This window comes from Oncorhynchus mykiss, chromosome 2, assembly GCF_013265735.2.
Source record: "Oncorhynchus mykiss isolate Arlee chromosome 2, USDA_OmykA_1.1, whole genome shotgun sequence".
Classification (NCBI taxonomy): domain Eukaryota; kingdom Metazoa; phylum Chordata; class Actinopteri; order Salmoniformes; family Salmonidae; genus Oncorhynchus; species Oncorhynchus mykiss.
Genome location: NC_048566.1, coordinates 56,518,536 through 56,541,534, shown reverse-complemented (window position 1 = coordinate 56,541,534; position 22,999 = coordinate 56,518,536). Strand labels below are relative to the sequence as shown.

Genomic DNA, 22,999 nt, shown 5'->3' with positions numbered 1-22,999 from the left:
CCCTCTCCCTCCCACAAACTCTCTCCTGAGAAAACAAAGCTGATCTGAGTATCTGTCTGTGTGAGAGTGAACAACAGTCCAAATGGCTCAGCAAGGAGTTCTCCTGGATCAGGACCAGTTCTGTTGTTCTGTCTGTCTGGATCTACTGAAGGAGCCAGTCACTACTGCCTGTGGACACAGTTACTGTTGGAGGTGTATTGAGGACTGCTGGGATAAGAATGTTCTGAAAGGGGTCTATAGCTGTCCCCAGTGCAGACAGACCTTCACTCCAAGGCCTACTCTGAGGAAAAATAACATGTTGGCTGAGGTAGTTGAGAAACTGAAGAAGACAGTACTCCAGGCTGCTACCCCTCCTACTCTGTGCTATGCTGGACCTGGAGATGTGGCGTGTGATTTCTGCACTGGGACCAGAAAGCAGAAAGCCCTCATGTCCTGTCTGGCGTGTTTGGCCTCTTACTGTGAGACTCACCTCCAACCTCACTATGAAGTTCCTGCCTTTAAGAAGCACAAATTGATTAAAGCCACAGCTCGACTACAGGAGAAGATCTGCTCTCATCATGACAAACTGCTGGAGTTTTACTGTCGTACACATCAGCAGTGTATCTGTATGCTGTGTGTGATGGATGTACATAAAGGCCATGATACAGTGTCAGCTGCAGCAGAGAGAACTGAGAAACAGGTAGGACCTGTTCAACATGTTGGTGACTGTCTGATGAACAAAGACTTAAAGATACAGTAGGAACTAAGTCTGTTTGAATGATATATATTTGAAATATAATTGACCCACAGCAGAAGTAACACAAACTGTGAGAATATAAAGTACCAGTCAGAAGTTGGGACACACCTACTCATTCAAGGGTTTTTCTCTATTTTTACTATTTTCTACATTGTAGAATAATGGTGAAGACATCAAAACTATGAAATAACACATATGGAATCATGTAGTAACCCAAAAAGGTTAAACAAATCCAAATAGATTTTTCTAGTTGAGATTCTTCAAAGTAGCCGCCCTTTGCATTGATGACAGCTTTGCACACTCTTCCGCATACATAGGTTCGGCTAGGCGAAGTGAACGTCTGCGCTCGCATATCCCCTTAACATACCTACGCTTGAAAAACGCAATGTTACCGTTTGTCCCTCGAGATGCCGTAAACCAGTACACTTTCTCAAAATAGTCTGAATTAATCTAAGATAACGCAAGAAATCCGTAATTCATTTGCACATTTCTTGCAGAGGAGGTGTTCGGTGCGCAATTTTACATCTCACTAAGATGTTTGCCGCAGTCTTTCTCAAGTGAAAGAAATTGCATGAAAACTAGTCGTCTTCCCCATTTTTGGTATAATGGCATTCGCAACAATTATATGTGCATTCCGCCACCTACTGTACAGGTGGATAATGAAGTTCAACAAATGAAAAAAAGCGGGTAAAAAACAAAAATAATAATTTAATGTTAATTAAACTAAATCAGCTTGCTTTTCTGTTTTAGTCAGGTCCCTACACCGGCTCAGAAGGATCCTGTGATGGCGGGACATTTCCTGGCGACAGTCGTCCTTGCAGTGCGTCTGCCGTTAAAGCTTCAACGCAGATGTTGTTGTTTTTTCAACGCCAAATCATGATTGTTTTCTATTAAAATGGTCTAAAAGAAACAAATAGCTTCTTAGCGAAGATACATTTCTCAAGCAAGAATTTAGCTTGGACTGTCTGGGATTGGTCTCAGTGGGGAGGGGAAAACTAGCTGTTATTGGCAGAGATCTTTGGAACTCTTTCTAATTGGTCTATTAACGAATTTACCACCTGGTAATGTCACCAGGCCAAAGCTCCATCATGCACGGGGCTTTTAAAAATATGTGGGTTTTTGGTAACGGAATTACAAGGCAATGTTTCTTAAATTTACAGAAGGCAAATAATTTATCCAAACGAAAAATAAGTGTTAATATTAATTGGCAGGGGTCTGTAATTGATGTATTTCTAATACCTTTTAAGACTTTTTTTCTGGTAGATGTTGTCTAATAACCCCTTTTCCATCAGTTTGACCAGAAATCAAAGCCATTAGTTGCTAGGTTTCCATCCAATTGGCAACAGATTCTCATGCAAATATTTAAAAAATATGCATGAAGAAAATATGCACATTTTTCCACCAGTGGTGTGGATCCACCAAACTGACTTGTTGACATACAGTGACCTTGGAAATGTGTGCACTTCCACGACCCTGTGAAGTTCATAATAATTTATTTAATCTGTAGCCTAATAAACTTCATGGTTTCCCGAGTCCTAGTTGGAGGACCACACACCATGCCATCGCGTGACTCCCAATTGGATGATTGTTATATAAATATTTGCGCTTAAAGGCATTTCCACAATGTCTAGCGTAATACATTTTACCGACACAAAAAGATCCCTCCCACCATGTCTAACAAAGAAATGTTCTGTCGGCATTTATAAAATTGGACGGAAACTTCCTGTTTCCTTCAAAGCTGTTGTGATACATTTTTGTATATAGCATGACTTTACTCGCATAAAAACTGTGGATGGAAACATGTGCCTCATTTTTAAGATGGAAAATGTATCTATGCCTTAATTTCCCAAAAATATACTCTTAGCTTTCATTTGACACCCAATTTGATATGCTCCTATGAACTTCACATGCTGGTGCTCATGGGTAATTTTACATGGAAATTACCATATAATACGAAAAGTATGATGTAGTACATAATTACTTTAACCTAGATGCCCCAAATGTATCAACATTTTCTCAAGCCAAACACCATTATCATTCAGAATATGCCCTTTCATGACTCCAAAGTTCAGTGTAAACTACTTGATACATGTAGGTTTACATAGCAACATATCAATTATCATATTGCAAAGGTATTTCGTCATTATTTTAGACCTTACTCTCTATGGGCCCTATGTCTCATTACTGTGTTAGTGGAACTACTGGACAAATAAAGCTTGATAACTCATTGAATAGTGACTTTCCACAGAAGCAACTGGGGATGAGTCAGCAGAAGGTCCAGCAGAGAGTCCAGAAGAGAGAGAAGGAGTTGAAGGAGCTCCAACAGGCTGTGGAGTCTCTCAAGGTGAGTATTGACCAGAGATGCACCTTTTCACATCTCTCGGAGAGAGAGAGAGAGAGAGAGAGAGAGAGAGAGAGAGACCCCTCTCCGAACTCACTGATCCCAACTGTGGGGAACAGGCTGTCTGGGCTCCTAGTTAAAGAGAGAATAGACTGTTTAACATGAAGCCTTCTCTTCTCTCTCTCTCTGTCCTAAAAGCACTCTGCACAGGCAGCAGTGGATGACACTGAGAAGATCTTTACTCAGCTGATACGCTCCATTGAGAGAAGGTGCTCCGAAGTGAAGGAGCTGATCAGAGCCCAAGAGAAGGTTCAAGCGAGTCAAGCTGAAGGACTTCTGGAGCAACTGAAGCAGGAGATAGCTGAGCTGAGGAAGAGAAACGCTGAGCTGGACCAGCTCTCACACACAGAGGACCACATCCATTTCCTGCAGGTAACTATATTGCCTTGATACAGTTGAAGTCAGAAGTTTACATACACCTTAGCCAAATACCTTTAAACTCAGTTTTTCACAATTCCTGACATTAAATCCGAGTAAAAATTCCTTGTCTTAGGTCAGTTAGGATCACCACTTTATTTTAAGAATGTGAAATGTCAGAATAATAGTAGAGAGAATGATTTATTTCAGCTTGTATTTCTTTCATCACATTCCCAGTGGGTCAGAAGTTTATATACACTCAATTAGTATTTGGTAGCATTGCCTTTAAAATTTTTAACTTGGGTCAAACGTTTTGGGTAGCCTTCCACAAGCTTCCCACAATAAGTTGGGTGAATTTTGGCCCATTCCTCCTGATGGAACTGGTGTAACTGAGTCAGGTTTGTAGGCCTCCTTGCTCGCACATGCCTTTTCAGTTCAGCCCACAAATGTTCTATAGGAATGAGGTCAGGGCTTTGTGATGGCCACTCGAATGCCTTGACTTTGTTGTCCTTAAGCCATTTTGCCACAACTTTGGAAGTATATTTGGGGTCATTGTCCATTTAGAAGACCCATTTGCGACCAAGCTTTAACTTCCTGACTGATGTCTTGAGATGTTGCTTCAATATATCCACATAATTTTCCAACCTCATGATGCCATCTATTTTGTGAAGTGCACCAATCCCTCCTGCAGCAAAGCACCCCCACAACATGATGCTGCCACCCCCGTGCTTCACGGTTGGGATGGTGCTCTTCAGCTTGCAAGCCTCCCCCTTTTTCCTCCAAACATTACTATGGTCATTATGGCCAAACAGTTCTATTTTTGTTTCATCAGACCAGAGGACCTTTCTCCAAAAAGTACGATCTTTGTCCCCATGTGCAGTTGCAAACCGTAGTCTGGCTTTTTATATGGCGGTTTTGGAGCAGTGGCTTCTTCCTTGCTGAGTGGCCTTTCAGGTTATGTCGATATAGGACTCGTTTTACTGTGGATTTAGACACTTTTCTACCTGTTTCCTACAGCATCTTCACAAGGTCCTTTGCTGTTGTTCTGGGATAGATTTGCACTTTTTGCACCAAAGTACGTTCATCTCTAAGAGACAGAACGCGTCTCCTTCCTGAGCAGTATGACGGCTGCGTGGTCCCATGGTGTTTATACTTGCGTACTATTGTTTGTACAGATGAACGTGGTACTTTCAGGCATTTGGAAATTTCTCCAAAAGATTAACCAGACTTGTGGAGGTCTACAATTATTTTCCTGGGGTCTCGGCTGATTTCTTTTGATTTTCCCATGATGTCAAGCAAAGAGGCACTGAGTTTGAAGGTAGGCCTTGAAATGCATCCACAGGTACACCTCCAATTGCCTCAAATAATGTCAATTAGCCTAACATAAGCTTCGAAAGCCAAGACATCTTTTTCTGGAATTTTCCAAGCTGTTTGAAGGCAGAGTCAACTTAGTGTATGCACATTTGTGACCCACTGGAATTGTGATACAGTGAATTATAAGTGAAATAATCTGTCTGTAAACAATTGTTGGAACAATTACTTGTCATACACAACGTAGATGTCCTAACCGACTTGCCAAAACGATAGTTTGTTAATAACTTCTTATGGCTGCAGGGGCAATATTGAGTAGCTTGGATGAAAGGTGCCCAAAGTTGCCCTGGGTAAACTGCCTGCTCCTCAGTCCCAGTTGCTAATATATGCATATTACTATTAGTATTGGCTAGAAAACATTCTGAAGTTTCTAAAACTGTTTGAAAGATGTCTGTGAGTATAACAGAACTCATATGGCAGGCAAAAACCTGAGAAGAAATCAAAACAGGAAGTGGGAAATCTGAGGTTGGTCGATTTTCAACCCAGCCCCTATTGAATACACAGTGGGATATTGGTTATGTTGCACTTCCTAAGGCTTCCACTAGATGTCAACCGTCTTTAGAAACTTGTTTGAGGATTCTACTGTGAAGTGGGACCGAATGAGAGAGGAATGAGTCAGAGGTCTGCCAGCAGTCACACGCTGGTCACGCATTTCACATGAGAGGTAGCTGCGTTCCTTTGCTTTTCTGAAGACAAAGAAATTCTCCGGTTGGAATATTATTGAAGTTTTATGTTAAAAACATCCTAAAGATTGATTCCATACATCGTTTGACATGTTTCTACAGACGGTAACGGAACTTTTTGACATTTCGTCTGCAACTAGGGAACGCGCTTCATGACTTTGGATTTGTTCCTGGGAGTGCATTCCGATGAAGATCATCAAAGGTAAGTGAATATTTATAAAGTTATTTCTGATTTCTGTTGACTCCAACATGGTGGATTTCTATTTGTTTTCTGAGCGCCGTTCTCAGATTATTGCATGGTTTGCTTCTTCCGTAAAAGCTTTTTTGAAATCTGACACAGCGGTTGCATTAAGGAGAAGTGTATCTATATTTCCATGTCTAACAATTGTATTTTCATCTACATTTATAATGAGTAATTCTGTAAAATGACGTGGCTCTCTGCAATATCACCAGATCTTTTTGAAACTAGTGAACATAACGTGCCAATGTATACTGAGATTTTTTTTATATAAATATGCACTTTATCGAACAAAACATACATGTATTGTGTAACATGAAGTCCTATAAGTGTCATCTGAGGAAGATCATCAATGGTTAGTGATTAATTTTATCTACAGTGCCTTGCGAAAGTATTCGGCCCCCTTGAACTTTGCGACCTTTTGCCACATTTCAGGCTTCAAACATAAAGATATAAAACTGTATTGTTTTGTGAAGAATCAACAACAAGTGGGAAACAATCATAAAGTGGAACGACATTTATTGGATATTTCAAACTTTTTTAACAAATCAAAAACTGAAAAATTGGGCGTGCAAAATTATGCAGCCCCTTTACTTTCAGTGCAGCAAACTCTCTCCAGAAGTTCAGTGAGGATCTCTGAATGATCCAATGTTGACCTAAATGACTAATGATGATAAATACAATCCACCTGTGTGTAATCAAGTCTCCGTATAAATGCACCTGCACTGTGATAGTCTCAGAGGTCCGTTAAAAGCGCAGAGAGCATCATGAAGAACAAGGAACACACCAGACAGGTCCGAGATACTGTTGTGAAGAAGTTTAAAGCCGGATTTGGATACAAAAAGATTTCCCAAGCTTTAAACATCCCAAGGAGCACTGTGCAAGCGATAATATTGAAATGGAAGGAGTATCAGACCACTGCAAATCTACCAAGACCTGGCCGTCCCTCTAAACTTTCAGCTCATACAAGGAGAAGACTGATCAGAGATGCAGCCAAGAGGCCCATGATCACTCTGGATGAACTGCAGAGATCTACAGCTGAGGTGGGAGACTCTGTCCATAGGACAACAATCAGTCGTATATTGCACAAATCTGGCCTTTATGGAAGAGTGGCAAGAAGAAAGCCATTTCTTAAAGATATCCATAAAAAGTGTCGTTTAAAGTTTGCCACAAGCCACCTGGGAGACACACCAAACATGTGGAAGAAGGTGCTCTGGTCAGATGAAACCAAAATGTAACTTTTTGGCAACAATGCAAAACGTTATGTTTGGCGTAAAAGCAACACAGCTGAACACACCATCCCCACTGTCAAACATGGTGGTGGCAGCATCATGGTTTGGGCCTGCTTTTCTTCAGCAGGGACAGGGAAGATGGTTAAAATTGATGGGAAGATGGATGGAGCCAAATACAGGACCATTCTGGAAGAAAACCTGATGGAGTCTGCAAAAGACCTGAGACTGGGACGGAGATTTGTCTTCCAACAAGACAATGATCCAAAACATAAAGCAAAATCTACAATGGAATGGTTCAAAAATAAACATATCCAGGTGTTAGAATGGCCAAGTCAAAGTCCAGACCTGAATCCAATCGAGAATCTGTGGAAAGAACTGAAAACTGCTGTTCACAAATGCTCTCCATCCAACCTCCCTGAGCTCGAGCTGTTTTGCAAGGAGGAATGGGAAAAAATGTCAGTCTCTCGATGTGCAAAACTGATAGAGACATACCCCAAGCGACTTACAGCTGTAATCGCAGAAAAAGGTGGCGCTACAAAGTATTAACTTAAGGGGGCTGAATAATTTTGCACGCCCAATTTTTCAGTTTTTGATTTGTTAAAAAAGTTTGAAATATCCAATAAATGTCGTTCCACTTCATGATTGTGTCCCACTTGTTGTTGATTCTTCACAAAAAAATACAGTTTTATATCTTTATGTTTGAAGCCTGAAATGTGGCAAAAGGTCGCAAAGTTCAAGGGGGCCGAATACTTTCGCAAGGCACTGTATATTTGTGCTTTTTGTGACTCCTCTCTTTGGCTGGAAAAATGGCTGTTTTTCTGTGGCTTGGCTCTGACCTAACATAATCGTTTGTGATGCTTTCGCTGTAAAGCCTATTTGAAATCAGACAATTTGGTGGGATTAACAACAATATTACCTTTAAAATGGTATAAGATACATGTACAGTGGGGCAAAAAAGTATTTAGTCAGTCACCAATTGTGCAAGTTCTCCTACTTAAAAAGATGAGAGAGGCCTGGAATTTTCATCATAGGTACACTTCAACTATGACAGACAAAATGAGAAAAAAAATCCAGAAAGTCACATTGTAGGATTTTTTATTAATTTATTTGCAAATTATGGTGGAAAATAAGTATTTGGTCACCTACAAACAAGCAAGATTTCTGGCTCTCACAGACTTGTAACTTCTTCTTTAAGAGGCTCCTCTGTCCTCCACTCGTTACCTGTATTAATGGCACCTGTTTGAACTTGTTATCAGTATAAAAGACACCTGTCCACAACCTCAAACAGTCACAGTCCAAACTCCACTATGGCCAAGACCAACGAGCTGGACACCAGAAACAAAATTGTAGACCTGCACCAGGCTGGGAAGACTGAATCTGCAATAGGTAAGCAGCTTGGTTTGAAGAAATCAACTGCGGGAGCAATTATTAGGAAATGGAAGACATACAAGACCACTGATAATCTCCCTCGATCTGGGGCTCCACGCAAGATCTCACCCCATGGGGTCAAAATGATCACAAGAACGGTGAGCAAAAATCCCAGAACCACACGGGGGGACCTAGTGAATGACCTGCAGAGAGCTGGGACCAAAGTAACAAAGCCTACCATCAGTAACACACTACGCCGCCAGGGACTCAAATCCTGCAGTGCCAGACGTGTCCCCCTGCTTAAGCCAGTACATGTCCAGGCCCGTCTGAAGTTTGCTAGAGAGCATTTGGATGATCCAGAAGAAGATTGGGAGAATGTCATATGGTCAGATGAAACCAAAATATAACTTTTTGGTAAAAACTCAAGTCGTCGTGTTTGGAGGACAAAGAATGCTGAGTTGCATCCAAAGAACACCATACCTACTGTGAAGCATGGGGGTGGAAACATCATGCTTTGGGGCTGTTTTTCTGCAAAGGGACCAGGACAACTGATCCGTGTAAAGGAAAGAATGAATGGGGCCATGTATCGTGAGATTTTGAGTGAAAACCTCCTTCCATCAGCAAGGGCATTGAAGATGAAACGTGGTTGGGTCTTTCAGCATGACAATGATCCCAAACACACCGCCCGGGCAACGAAGGAGTGGCTTCGTAAGAAGCATTTCAAGGTCCTGGAGTGGCCTAGCCAGTTTCCAGATCTCAACCCCATAGAAAATCTTTGGAGGGAGCTGAAAGTCTGTGTTGCCCAGCAACAGCCCCAAAACATCACTGCTCTAGAGGAGATCTGCATGGAGGAATGGGCCAAAATACCAGCAACAGTGTGTGAAAACCTTGTGAAGACTTACAGAAAACGTTTCACCTCTGTCATTGCCAACAAAGATTATATAACAAAGTATTGACATAAACTTTTGTTATTGACCAAATACTTATTTTCCACCATAATTTGCAAATAAATTAATTAAAAATCCTACAATGTGACTTTCTGGATTTTTTTTCTAATTTTGTCTGTCATAGGTGAAGTGTACCTATGATGAAAATTACAGGCCTCTCTCATCTTTTTAAGTGGGAGAACTTGCACAATTGGTGGTTGACTAAATACTTTTTTGCCCCACTGTATGTTTGAGGAATTTTAATTGATATTTCTGTTGTTTGAATTTGGAGCTCTGCACTTTCACTGGCTGTTGTCATATCAATCCCGTTAACGGGATTGCAGCCCTAAGAATTTTGCGGAGTGGTTGAAAAATGAGTTTTTATGACTCCAACCTAAGTGTATGTAAACTTCCGACTTCAACTTTACATGTGACACATCAGTGTAGAATGGATGAAACTCTCAATTATTTGTCCGTTTGTCTGACTCCCCAGAGTTATCAGTCTCTCTCCAGTCTGAGTGTTTCTTCAGACTTACCCAGCATCACTGTCCGTCCTCTTCAGTACTTTGGATATGTGAGTAAGACTGTGTCTGAGCTGAGAGAGAAACTAGAATACTTCCTTAAAAGAGAATGGACCAAGATCTCGACTACAGGTACGTTGAAAATAATAAAAACATCAACTTTAGATCACTGAAAGTTCCCTACAATTCATATACAGTGCATTCGGAAAGTATTCAGACCCCTTGACTTTTTCCACATTTTGTTACGTTACAGCCTTATTCTAAAATGGGTTAAATAAAAATAATCCTCATCAATCTACACACAATACCACATAATGACAGAGCGAAAACAGGTGTTTACACATTTTTGTTAATTTATTATAAAAAACAGAAATACCTTATTTACATAAATATTCAGACCCTTTGCTATGAGACAGGAAATTGACCTCAGGTGCATACCGTTTCCATGGATCATCCTTGAGATGTTTCTACAATTTGTTTGGAGTCCACCTCTGATAAATTCAATTGATTGGACATGATTTGGAATGGCACACACCTGTCTATATAAGGTCCCACAGTTGACAGTGCATGTCAGAGCAAAAACCAAGCCATGGGGTCGAAAGAATTGTCCATAGAGCTCCGAGACAGTATAGTGTCGAGGCAAAGATCTGGGGAAAGTTCTGCATTATTAAAGGTCCCCAAGAACACAGTGGCCTCCATCATTCTTAAGTGGAAGAAGTTTGGAACCACCAAGACTCTTCCAAGAACTGGCCGCCTGGCCAAACTGATTACCTCAGGGAGGTGACCAAGAACCCGATGTTCACTCTGACAGAGCTCCAGAGTTCCTCTGTGGAGATGTGATAACCTTCCAAAAGGAGAACCTTCAGATCAGGCCTTTACGGTAGAGTGGCCAGACGGAAGCCCCTCCTCAGTAAAAGGCACATGACAGCCCACTTAGAGTTTGCCAAAAGGCACCTAATGAACTCTCAGACCATGAGAAACAAGATTCTCTGGTCTGATGAAACCAAGATTGAACTGAATACCAAGCGTCACGTCTGGAGGAAACCTGGCACCATCTCTACGGTGAAACATAGTGGTGGCAGCATCATGCTGTGGGTAGGGTTTTCAGCAGCAGGGACTGGGAGACTAGTCAGGATTGAGGGAAAGATAAACAGAGCAAAAGACAGATAGATCCTTGATGAAAACCTGCTCCAGAGCATTCAGGAGATCAGAGTGGGTCGAAGGTTCACCTTCCAACAGGACAATGACCCTAAGCACACAGCCAAGACAACGCAGGAGTGGCTTCGGGACAATCTCTGAATGTCCTTGAGTGGCCTAGCCAGAGCCCGGACTTGAACCAGATCGAACATTTCTGGAGAGACCTGAAAATAGCTGTGCAGCGACACTCCCCATCCAACCTGACAGAGGTTGAGAGGATCTGCAGAGAAGAATAAGAGAAAGTCCCAAGCTTGTAGCGTCATACCTAAGAGGACTCGAGGTTGTAATCGCTGCCAAAAGTGCTTTAACAAAGTCTTAAGGAAACGGTCTGAATACTGATGCAAATGTAATATTTGTTTTTTTTTATACATTTTTAAAAAAGAATCTGTTTTTGCTTTGTCATTATGGGGTATTGTGTTTAGATTGAGGGGGGAAAAAAACTATAAAATACATTTTAGAATAAGGCTGTAACACAACAATGCACTGTACATGTGCAATATGGTATGACGATAACATTCCCTCTCTCTGTGAATGTGTTTGTTTGTCTGTAGTGGATGTTTTGCCTACAGAGCCCAAGACCAGAGAACAGTTCTTACAATGTGAGTCTCTTTATTCAAAGCAACTAACAGTTCAGACAGGAAACCCTCATTCGTTTAACCATTTGTTAGTAAACAGATGACAATAGATTTCGAAAACAGATGACAATAGATTTGGTCTTGGCATTAGGCAATGCTACTTCAGGGGATGCCTCGATGCCATATCAATGAGTACCATTATTACCATTATCAATCAACCACAGGCAGTGAGCGAGATATATACCAATCCCCCTGACAGGAACAAATAGCAGAAACAAACAGGTGGAGGCTGGGGTGGTGTTGAGACTAGCAGAAAACAGACAATGTATAGCGGGTAGCAGCAATGTTACCGCGGCAGCAATATTAAGCAGCAAAGAAAAGCTAATGGCATAGTTTAGCGCAGAAGAGAGTGTGTGTGTGTGTGTGTGTGTGTGTGTGTGTGTGTGTGCAGAACTGGTCAAGTTCAATAGACCTCAATATTAATGTAGTTACTGTTTTAATCTGATTGGTGTAATCTCAGTTGATGCTATCTCTATCACTAATGCTATTTTATACGGACACTCCTCACAAACCCTGAGATAGGAATATATACTATAGCAATAGTGGATATAGTCAAAGACTGGGTACTGCAGCTATCTGATTCATTGTCTTGCTCCTTTGATCTCTGCTCTGCTATAATCAAAGACCGGGTACACTGTAACAAATTGGTGAAAATGTACAGCTAAAAATCTTAAATTAGCTACTGGAATTCTTTGTTACAGTACTGTAAAAGCAATACATTATGGGGGCTCAATGACATTCAGCTACACTGTTAGCAATTGCTGTAATTTTACAATAAAGTACTGTATTAACTGTTTTGCTGTTCATTTACTGCAGCATACTGAAAAATTATGGTGCATTGTTGGAAATGGGTACAGCCACAGAATACAGCAACCTACTGGCTACTGTGCTGCCAATCATTTACTATATTGCAGTACCAACCCATACTGTATTTTTGTAGCACCAAAAAAAGCTTTTCCTGTAACTCTACAGTAACCTACTGGCTACTGTGCTGCCAGTAAATTACTGAAAAAAGACAGGATTTTTTTTTTTACATTGTGGATACATTATTTGACAACTTGTACTAAACTCTGCTCTTCTCCCAGATTCCTGTCAGCTCACACTGGACCCAAACACAGCATGTGAAGAACTCTTTCTGACTGAAGGGAAGAGAAAGGTCACCTTTACAGATCAAGCCCAATCATATCCTAACCATCCAGACAGGTTCACCAACTACTACCAGGTTCTGTGTAGAGAGGGTCTGTCTGGATGCTGTTACTGGGAGGTGGAGTGGAGTGGGCACTGGGTACATACAGCAGTCTCATATAAAGACATCAGCAGAACAAGGGCAGGTCATGCATTCGGATCCAATGACAAGTCCTGGAGTTTAGGGTGCTCTACGGGTGGTTATCGTTTCATACACAATAATGTTGTGACTAATGTACCGGGCCCTTGGTCCTCCAGAGTGGGAGTGTACCTGGATCACAAGGCAGGTACTCTGTCCTTCTACAGCATCTCTGACACAATGACCCTCCTCCACAAAGTCCACACCACATTTCCTCAGCCCCTCTATCCTGGGTTTCGTCTCTATGGAGCTAATGATACTGCTGAGCTGTGTAAACTGTGGTAGGGGCCCACATAGATACTAGTCATGCTGGTGGTGACAGTCCCCATATGTGATGCTTCATTCGGCTTAGTTTTTTTTCTGCAGTTACTTCATCGGACTGATTAGATCTTCAGAGATGTAATTAATAAAAATGTAATGTATTTATATTCTATCAAATGGAATGTTTTAATCTTGTATATTCACCATGGTGTATGTTTTTGATGTATATTGGTTTGCATTGAGCGCCATTGATACGTTTTCTATTGGTTATCGGTCTCTATGCAATTTTTCTCAGTGGCATGGAATAGGTAGTTTCACTTACTTGCTAACTAAACTATTTGGGATGGTTTCCCGGACACAGATTAAGCCCAGTACTAGACTTAAAAGCATGTTCAATGGAGCTGTCTGGGAAACCCGTTCTAAATTTGGCATATTTTATGCACCCATAATTTTCAGGCGCAACATTAAACCTATCCAGCAGATGGTGCTACTGACCAAACAATAAAAAACTGCAAATATCTTGACTTGCCAGTCAATATATTGTGCTAATATGTTGTAGATGTATCGTCAATCAACTATCCCGAGTTAGGAATAGATTAAGTTAGGCCTTCTATTGTTCAGTGATAAAAATTAAAAAAATTCTGGTGTTGGGAAATAAATTCAACAAAAAACAAGGTCATGATTTGGATTGTCAAATGTCTTTTCCAATTGGATAAGCAAGTTCCTGAAACGTTAAAATACTGCGTTTCACCCGTACCTCACAGTTGTTTGTATGTTTATGTCTGACATTAACAGATTACATTAACAAACACTATAGTAATAGTATTCCGAGGTATGTATTTGACTTTTAAATGGACTGTGTTGAAGCTGGTTTGTGGTGTGCTGATAGAGGAGGGGAGGAGATAACGATAAAGAAGACAAAAGATTTTCATACACAGGAGAGTTACTGGCTCTGTCCCAAATGACACCCACTTCTGACCAGGTCAATAGTAGTGCACTACATTGGGAATACAGTGTATATTTCAGATCACTGTCATTGGAATACTTCATGGCTGACATTCCCCCATTCGTGTTTAGACATCCTCTCATTGAACTGGGACAGATTCTAAATGGTATTGATACGCCATACGGGTCTAACTAAAGTTGCACATACAGTACCTGTATTCCTTCATCTCCAGAACTTTACCTGATCTCACTCTCTCAATCACTAGGGCCAGTTCTAGGCATAAGAGGTCGCCCCCTCCCCTCCCCCTTACGAGGTATGCTTAGATATGCAGACATATTTAGATTTTTTTTATTTAATTAACATACAATTAAGTATAATGACTATGGCTCAAGAAACAAAGGAAAGGCATGTTTCAGGTGTTTGAAAAATGCTAAATTCTCCAACTTTCGCACGGGAAGTCTAGTCACCCTCTGGACCACCTCCCCAGCTATCCACACGTACTTTGTGTTAGTGTAAGAATGTGTGAGTAGAGTCCAGTGTGTGTGTGTGCATTGAGTTAGTGCAAAAAAGGGACAATGCAGGTGGTCTGGGTGGCCATTTGATTAGCTATTTAGAAGTCTTGTTTAGCAGTCTTATGGCTTGGGGGTAGGAGCTGTTCAGGGTCCTGTTGGTTCCAGACTTCGTGCACTGTGCGGTAAGCAGAGAGATCAGTCTATGACTTGGGTGGCTGGAGTCTATGACTTGGGGGGCCCAAAAGGCTAGGCCCTGTAGACAATCTCAATAGGGTTTCTTTGCGCCTCTATTCTTTTGGTGTAGTCATCTCCCCACTACACATGGAGTGACGATAGAACGATGAGAAACAGGAGCAAGGTGATGGAGACAATTATTTTTGAACAGTTATCTTCCTATCTGACATCAAATAACCCTTGCTTTCAACTTCTTTATCCTAAATGTCAACAATACAGTCTCCTCTATACCCTCCTTTCTCTTGTTTGTGTATTACAAGGATTAATGTAACAGTTTTACTAAGTTGTTTCTTCTTGGGTTAATCACTTAGTAAAAATAATTAGAGTACATGTCAAGAAAGTGTATAAAACTGTATTAAAAGTCATAACATGTACAATTCATTCCATATGCTTAACATGGGAAATGTTCACTTCCTTCCATAAGAGTTATTGAAGATGTGAGATAAGCCCCTGCCTTCACCGGGGATATATTATGCCACGTTCACGTTATGTTGGAGTGATCGGAGGAACACAAGTACCCTTCCTTCTCACCATTGAAGACGAAACCGCGGCCATGTTTGTTGCCATATTCAGTGATGCATGAGACCAGAGTTTAGCATGTAGGAAAGATCGGGCTCCAGAGATCATACCTGAGTTTCCTCCTCCTTCCCAGTAGAAAGGTCGTACTTCCGAGTTCCCGACAGGAAGTGAACGAGGCAACACACAGGTTCCAGTAGAAGGTTAGGTGGTGGTTGACATGACTATCATCCAACTGGGCATACACTGGTTGACTCAAAATTGTTTCAATGTATTTACATTGAACCAACGTGGCATAGACGTTGAATTGACGTCTGTGCCCAGCAGGATTGATATACAGACTACCTTTGTCTCTTAACTTTAACCTAACTAATCGTTAAAGAAAACGGCTGCATACAGCGCTTTCGGAAATTATTCAGACCCCTTGACTTTCCACACATTTTGTTACGTTACAGCCTTATTCTAAAATGGATTAAATCTACACACAATACCCCATAATGACAAAGCAAAAAAAAAACAAATTCGAAGACAAAAATATATATCAAAAGTGAAATGTTGCTTTAATGTCAAGTCAGCTCATAATTGTGGCTACCTTAGCTGTTACGCTAGCGAACATGCCACTGAACACTGACACTAGCGTATTGACATATTGGTATTAATGAATAATGAATAGACAGCAACGTATTCACCTACAAATATGAGTGTTCAGGCAAATAAATAGTTAGCTAGCTCGTTGACACCTTCATTGAGCAAAAGCCATCCAGGAAGACTGTCGCTGCTTCAGAAGACCAGGTGCTTTCCCTCTCCGAGGCTGACCTGACGAAAACTCTCAAAAATTGTTAATATTCACTAAGCACCCGGCTCAGATGGCACCCCTGGCCTCGTCTTCAGAGTGTGTGTTGACTAGCTGGCGGGCGTCTTCTCGGACATCTTCAACCTGTCCCTGTCCCAGGATCTAGTCCCCACCCTTCCTCTTGAAAACACACTAAATGGGATACTTCTAGTAGTTTGACACATTAAACATTTCTTAATAACTGTTTAAGTTGATGCTGTGATGCCGTTAATAAAGATAAGACAAAACGTGTAGAGAAGGTTGTTTAAGTTTGTGAAATGTGCAACACAACCGAATTACTTTAGGATAGTGAACACTTACACCAGGCACTGAATATGGGTGTGGTGCACTTGTGTGTGGAGCTGACATTTGTGGATGTACACTTTTGTGTAAACCAATAATGGTCTGTGTTGAAGTTTCCGAAGTGTGCAGGGAGGGCCCTACGAAATGTTTGTTTTTTTCCCAGCCAGCCCCCCGTGAAAAGTGATGTTACTTCACATGCCTATATCATGCATGCACAATTCCTTGGTAACAATAAGAGTCAGTGACACCTTCAGTGCCTTCACACCCCTTGACTTTTTCCAAATTTTGTTGTTACAAAGTGAGATTAAAATATATGATTTTTTTTGTCAACGATACTCTAAATTCTAACTTTATTTTTAACAATGGAAAATAAAACACTTAATATTTCTTGATAGGTATTCAACCCCCTGAGTCAATGCATAGAATCACATTTGGCTGTGATTATAGTGTTGAGTCTCTAAGAGTTTTCCACACCTGGATTGTACAATATTTTCCCATTTATTATTAAAAAAATTATTCAAGCTCTGTTTAGTTGGTTGTTGATCATTCCTAGACAGCCATTTCAAGTCTTGCCATAGATGTTGCCGCTCAGGAACATTTGTGGTAAGCAACTCCAGTGTATATTTGGCCTTGTGTTTTAGGTTATAGTCCTGCTGAAAGGTGAATTTGTCTCCCAGTGTTGGAAAGCATACTGAACCAGATTTTCCTCTAGGATTTTGTCTGTGCTCACCTCTATTCTTATTATTTTTATCCCCCCAAAAAACTCCCTAGTCCTTGCCGATGACAAGCAAACCCATAACATGATGCAGCCACCACCATGCTTGAAAATATGAAGAGTGGTACTCAGTGACCACGTTTACATGCGTTCAGTATTCCGGATAGTAGATCATATCCCGCTTAAGGTCTTATTCGGGATAAGCTGTTTACATGAACCTTTGATATCCCGCTCACGAATATCCATTTACCATGAATAAACACAATATTCCTAATTTAATTTCATATAGGTTAAATGGAATAGTAACTGAAATCTGGACACTGACTGTAGGCCTATAACCTCTCACATGTAGTCAAATATAATATTAACTCCTGCAGAATTATGCATTTCTTGCAGAAAATTATACAACAAATGTTAATTTTATCTCTGGAACAGGAGTGGAGAAATATGATTTATTTCTTTCAGCAACTCTTGAGAAAATGCTAATGTGCATGTAATTGTTATCTTTGACACTGTTATGCAAGCAGGCAGTATTTCAACCACATAAAATATGCACCCAAGTCGAACTGAAGTCTTATCAGAAATATGTTTCATAGTTTTCTCACCTTTTCATTTCCTTATAAACGGTTTCCACTGTTTTTAAATGATTGGATTTTCTCCCCGGTCCCTAAACTAAACAGACAACTTTACCTGTGTTAACTAGATTACTAATGCATTCATTCTATCAATGTAAGACATACATGTGAGCACAACTTTATTTAGTCTTCCGGGGCAACAAGTTATGACAGAAGAGAAGATGCAGGCATCGAACTATAGTTGACAACAACAAAAAATGACCTACCATAAGTCGGAAATTATAATATGGCCAACAAATGTTGAAAATTATAATCAGAAATGTTTCTAAATGAAGGGTAAAAGTAGCCTAAGCCAGTAAACTATATGGTCCAATACAGCATATCAGCTAAATAGATTGTGTATTGAACTGCACAGGTAGCCTGCTTCTTGAAGTGATTTGTTTGACAATTAGATGAAAACATCACAACAGTGATGATATACGAAACTGAACCTGCACAGACCGTGAAAAACAACAGTAAACGGCATAAGATGTTTACATGCCCCAGTATCCCATCTACGATCAGCATATCCCAGGCATCTTATCCGGGTTTCTCATAACCGGGACATAAGCCTTTTCTGGTTAATGCAAACGGATATGTTTACAGTGCCTTGCGAAAGTATTCGGCCCCCTTGAACTTTGCGACCTTTTGCCACATTTCAGGCTTCAAACATAAAGATATAAAACTGTATTTTTTTGTGAAGAATCAACAACAAGTGGGACACAATCATGAAGTGGAACGACATTTATTGGATATTTCAAACCTTTTTAACAAATCAAAAACTGGGCGTGCAAAATTATTCAGCCCCCTTAAGTTAATACTTTGTAGCGCCACCTTTTGCTGCGATTACAGCTGTAAGTCGCTTGGGGTATGTCTCTATCAGTTTTGCACATCGAGAGACTGAATTTTTTCCCATTCCTCCTTGCAAAACAGCTCGAGCTCAGTGAGGTTGGATGGAGAGCATTTGTGAACAGCAGTTTTCAGTTCTTTCCACAGATTCTCGATTGGATTCAGGTCTGGACTTTGACTTGGCCATTCTAACACCTGGATATGTTTATTTTTGAACCAATCCATTGTAGATTTTGCTTTGTGTTTTGGATCATTGTCTTGTTGGAAGACAAATCTCCGTCCCAGTCTCAGGTCTTTTGCAGACTACATCAGGTTTTCTTCCAGAATGGTCCTGTATTTGGCTCCATCCATCTTCCCATCAATTTTAACCATCTTCCCTGTCCCTGCTGAAGAAAAGCAGGCCCAAACCATGATGCTGCCACCACCATGTTTGACAGTGGGGATGGTGTGTTCAGCTGTGTTGCTTTTACGCCAAACATAACGTTTTGCATTGTTGCCAAAAAGTTCAATTTTGGTTTCATCTGACCAGAGCACCTTCTTCCACATGTTTGGTGTGTCTCCCAGGTGGCTTGTGGCAAACTTTAAACGACACTTTTTATGGATATCTTTAAGAAATGGCTTTCTTCTTGCCACTCTTCCATAAAGGCCAGATTTGTGCAATATACGACTGATTGTTGTCTTATGGACAGAGTCTCCCACCTCAGCTGTAGATCTCTGCAGTTCATCCAGAGTGATCATGGGCCTCTTGGCTGCATCTCTGATCAGTCTTCTCCTTGTATGAGCTGAAAGTTTAGAGGGACGGCCAGGTCTTGGTAGATTTGCAGTGGTCTGATACTCCTTCCATTTCAATATTATCGCTTGCACAGTGCTGCTTGGGATGTTTAAAGCTTGGGAAATCTTTTTGTATCCAAATCCGGCTTTAAACTTCTTCACAACAGTATCTCGGACCTGCTTGGTGTGTTCCTTGTTCTTCATGATGCTCTCTGCGCTTTTAACGGACCTCCGAGACTATCACAGTGCAGGTGCATTTATACGGAGACTTGATTACACACAGGTGGATTGTATTTATCATCATTAGTCATTTAGGTCAACATTGGATCATTCAGAGATCCTTACTGAACTTCTGGAGAGAGTTTGCTGCACTTAAAGTAAAGGGGCTGAATAATTTTGCACGCCCAATTTTTCAGTTTTTGATTTGTTAAAAAAGTTTGAAATATCCAATAAATGTTGTTCCACTTCATGATTGTGTCCCACTTGTTGTTGATTCTTCACAAAAAAATATAGTTTTATATCTTTATGTTTGAAGCCTGAAATGTGGCAAAAGGTTGCAAAGTTCAAGGGGGCCGAATACTTTCGCAAGGCACTGTATTTGCGGCAACTCAAAAACAGAATACTTGACTATCCCAAAGTAATAACGGGATATTGGGGTGCATGTAAAAGAGGAGAGTGATTTGTTGAATTTGCTCAGAGTTAATTTCTTTGCAATATTACCTTAGTGCCTTATTGCAAACAGGATGCATGTTTTGGAATATTTTTATTCTGTGCAGGCGTCCTTCTTTTCACTCTGTCATTTAGGTTTGTGTTGTGGAGTAACTACAACGATGTTGATCCGTCCTCAGGTTTCTCCTATCACTCTGTAACTGTTTTAAAGTCACCATTGCTCTCATGGTGAAATCCCTGAGCGGTTTCCTTCCTCTCCGGCAACTGAGTTAGGAAGGACGCCTGTATCTTTGTAGTGACTGGGTGTACTGATACACCATCCAAAGTGCTATTTAAAGTGCTATTTAAGAACACCATGCGCAAAGGGATATTCAATGTCGGCTTCAAAATAAATAATTAAACCCATCTACTAATAGGTGTTCTTCTGGTCCTGAATTTATTTTGGCTTGCCATGACAGGTTGAATATTTATTGGTCTAAGACATCAGCTTCACAATTTATTAATTTGAAAAAAATATAAACATAATACCACTTTAACATTAGATCGCATTCAAGGTAAATGCTGCAGATGTCAGATTCATTTGAGAAATGTCCTATAAAATGTCAAGCCACTATAGCTTGGTTTCTGACTGAATCCCAGCCTAGGTCTATTATTATTTAGTCTCTTTACAAGGATAACATGTACAGGAAGTGACCAATTGAATTACAATTGGCAAAATTATTATTTTTTATTTAAATTCACATTGGTCACAAAAAAATAAACCAATACAAAACCTCAAAAGGTGAGCTTGTAGCCATTTAAACCCTGATCTAGCTCACGGTAGGCAACTTGGGACTTGTGACATGGAATGCTGCTGTAACTTCACCACTGGTGTAAAGACTAATGCTTAAGTATTAGAACTTCTGACATACTGTTACATCGACAGGTGCATTTTGGGAAGCATTCAGATCCGTTGACCTTTTCCACATTGTTACGTTAAAGCCTTATTCTAAAATGGATTAAATCGTTTTTCTCTCATCAATCTACACACAATAGCCCATAATGACAAAGCAAAAACTGGTTAAGAAATGTTGGCAAATAAATAAATATAGACCCTTTACTAAGTGCTTTGTTGAAGCACTTTTGGCAGCGATTACAGCCTCGAGTCTTTTGGGGTATAACATAACAAGCTTGGCACGCCTGTATTTGGGGAGTTTCTGCCATTCTTCTCTGCAGATCCTCTCAGGCTGTCAGGTTGGATGGGGAGCGTCTCTGCACAGCTATTTTCAATCTCTCCAGAGGTGTTCGATTGGGTTGAAGTCCGGCCTCTGGCTGGGCCACTCAAGGACATTCAGAGACTTGTCCCAAAGCCACTCCTGCGTTGTCTTGGCTGTGTGCATAGGGTCGTTGTCCTGTTGAATCTGCGACCCAATCTGAGGTCCTGAGCAGGTTTTCATTAAGGATCTTGCTGTACTTTGCTTTGTTCATCTTTCCCTCGATGCTGACTAGTCTCCCAGTCCATTCCGATGAAAAGGATCCCCACAGCATGATGCTGCCACCATGCTTCACCGTAGGGATGGTGCCAGGTTTCCTCCAGACGTGACAACGCTTGGCATTCAGGCCAAAGAGTTCAATCTTGGTTTCATCAGACCAGAATGTCTTGTTTCTCATGGTCAGAGTCTTTAGGTGCCTTTTGGCAAACTCCACGTGGGCTGTCATGTGCCTTTTACTGAGGAGTTGCTTGTGTCTGGCCCCTCTAACATAAAGGCCTGATTGGTGGAGTGCTGCAGAGATGGTTGTCCTTCTGGAAGGTTCTCCCATCTCCACAGAGAAACTCTTGGGTTCATGGTTACCTCCCTGACCAAGGCCCTTCTCCCCCAATTGCCCAGTTAGGCTGGGCGGCCAGCTCTAGGAAGATTTCAAACTTCTTCCATTTAAGAACTATGGAGGCCACTGTGTTCTTGGGGACCTTCAATGCTGCAGAAATGTTTTGGTGCCCTTCCCCAGATCTGTGCCTTGACACAATCCTGTCTCGGAGATCTACGGACAATTCCTTTGACCTCATGGCTTGGTTTTTGCTCTGACATTCACTGTCAACTGTGGGACCTTATATTAGACCGGTGTGTGCCTTTCCAATCATTGAATTTACAAAAGGTGGACTCCAATCAATAGTCTGAATACTTAAGTAAATTAGGTAATTCTGTTTATAAAAAACGGTTTTTTCTTCATCATTATGGGGTGTTGTGTGTAGATTGATGAGGAAAAACATTTATTCAATAAATTTTAGAATAAGGCTGTAACGTAACAAAATGTGGGAAAAGTGAAGGGGTCCGAATACTTTCCAAATTAACTGTACGCATAAAAAAAGGTACTATGACAACACTTCTCAGCGTGCATCCATACATTTGCCCAGAGGGATCATGAGTAGTATCTCAGAAGTAAGAACGTGTGCAAAGAGTATATTGTAATGTACAGCATGAAACGATTTTAAGAAAGAACAGGGTCGTGTTCATTAGGCACCAAATGGGAAAAAACTGGTTGAAACCCGGAAGGGACATTCTGTCCGAAACTCCGTTTTTGTATCCGTTTCAAATAATTGAAAAATGTTTACATTTTTTTATGAACACATCCCAGCGTTTAGTCACTCAGGATGCAACAGAAGACAATTTCTTGGTATGCTAACAGAACGAAGGCTAGAGGCAATGTTTTCAACAAACACACCTTCAGAACTCGAATAAAAACAATATTACCAACACAGCTACCTGATGTTTCTTTTAAGGCTGCAAAGTTAAAAAAAAAAAAAGCCAAG

The 22,999-nt window shown here is 40.8% G+C and overlaps 1 protein-coding gene across 1 annotated transcript; it reads left to right on the top strand.

Moving 5' to 3' along the window:
* Positions 1-13,881, top strand: LOC110492158 (tripartite motif-containing protein 16). Its single transcript, XM_021566219.2, has 6 exons — positions 1-679; positions 2,985-3,080; positions 3,276-3,509; positions 9,806-9,965; positions 11,582-11,629; positions 12,751-13,881. Exons 1-6 carry the CDS (start codon positions 83-85, stop codon positions 13,272-13,274), a joined length of 1,659 nt encoding a protein of 552 aa, XP_021421894.2. The 5' UTR covers positions 1-82; the 3' UTR covers positions 13,275-13,881.
* Positions 13,882-22,999: the final 9,118 nt, after the last annotated feature.

Bases quoted from the DNA above. Each gene is read 5' to 3' on its own strand.
- LOC110492158 (XM_021566219.2), top strand. From the start codon at position 83: ATGGCTCAGCAAGGAGTTCTCCTGGATCAGGACCAGTTCTGTTGTTCT. The intron at 3,510-9,805 runs GTAACTATATTG...CTGACTCCCCAG, and splicing joins ACCACATCCATTTCCTGCAG to AGTTATCAGTCTCTCTCCAG. The intron at 9,966-11,581 runs GTACGTTGAAAA...GTTTGTCTGTAG, and splicing joins GACCAAGATCTCGACTACAG to TGGATGTTTTGCCTACAGAG.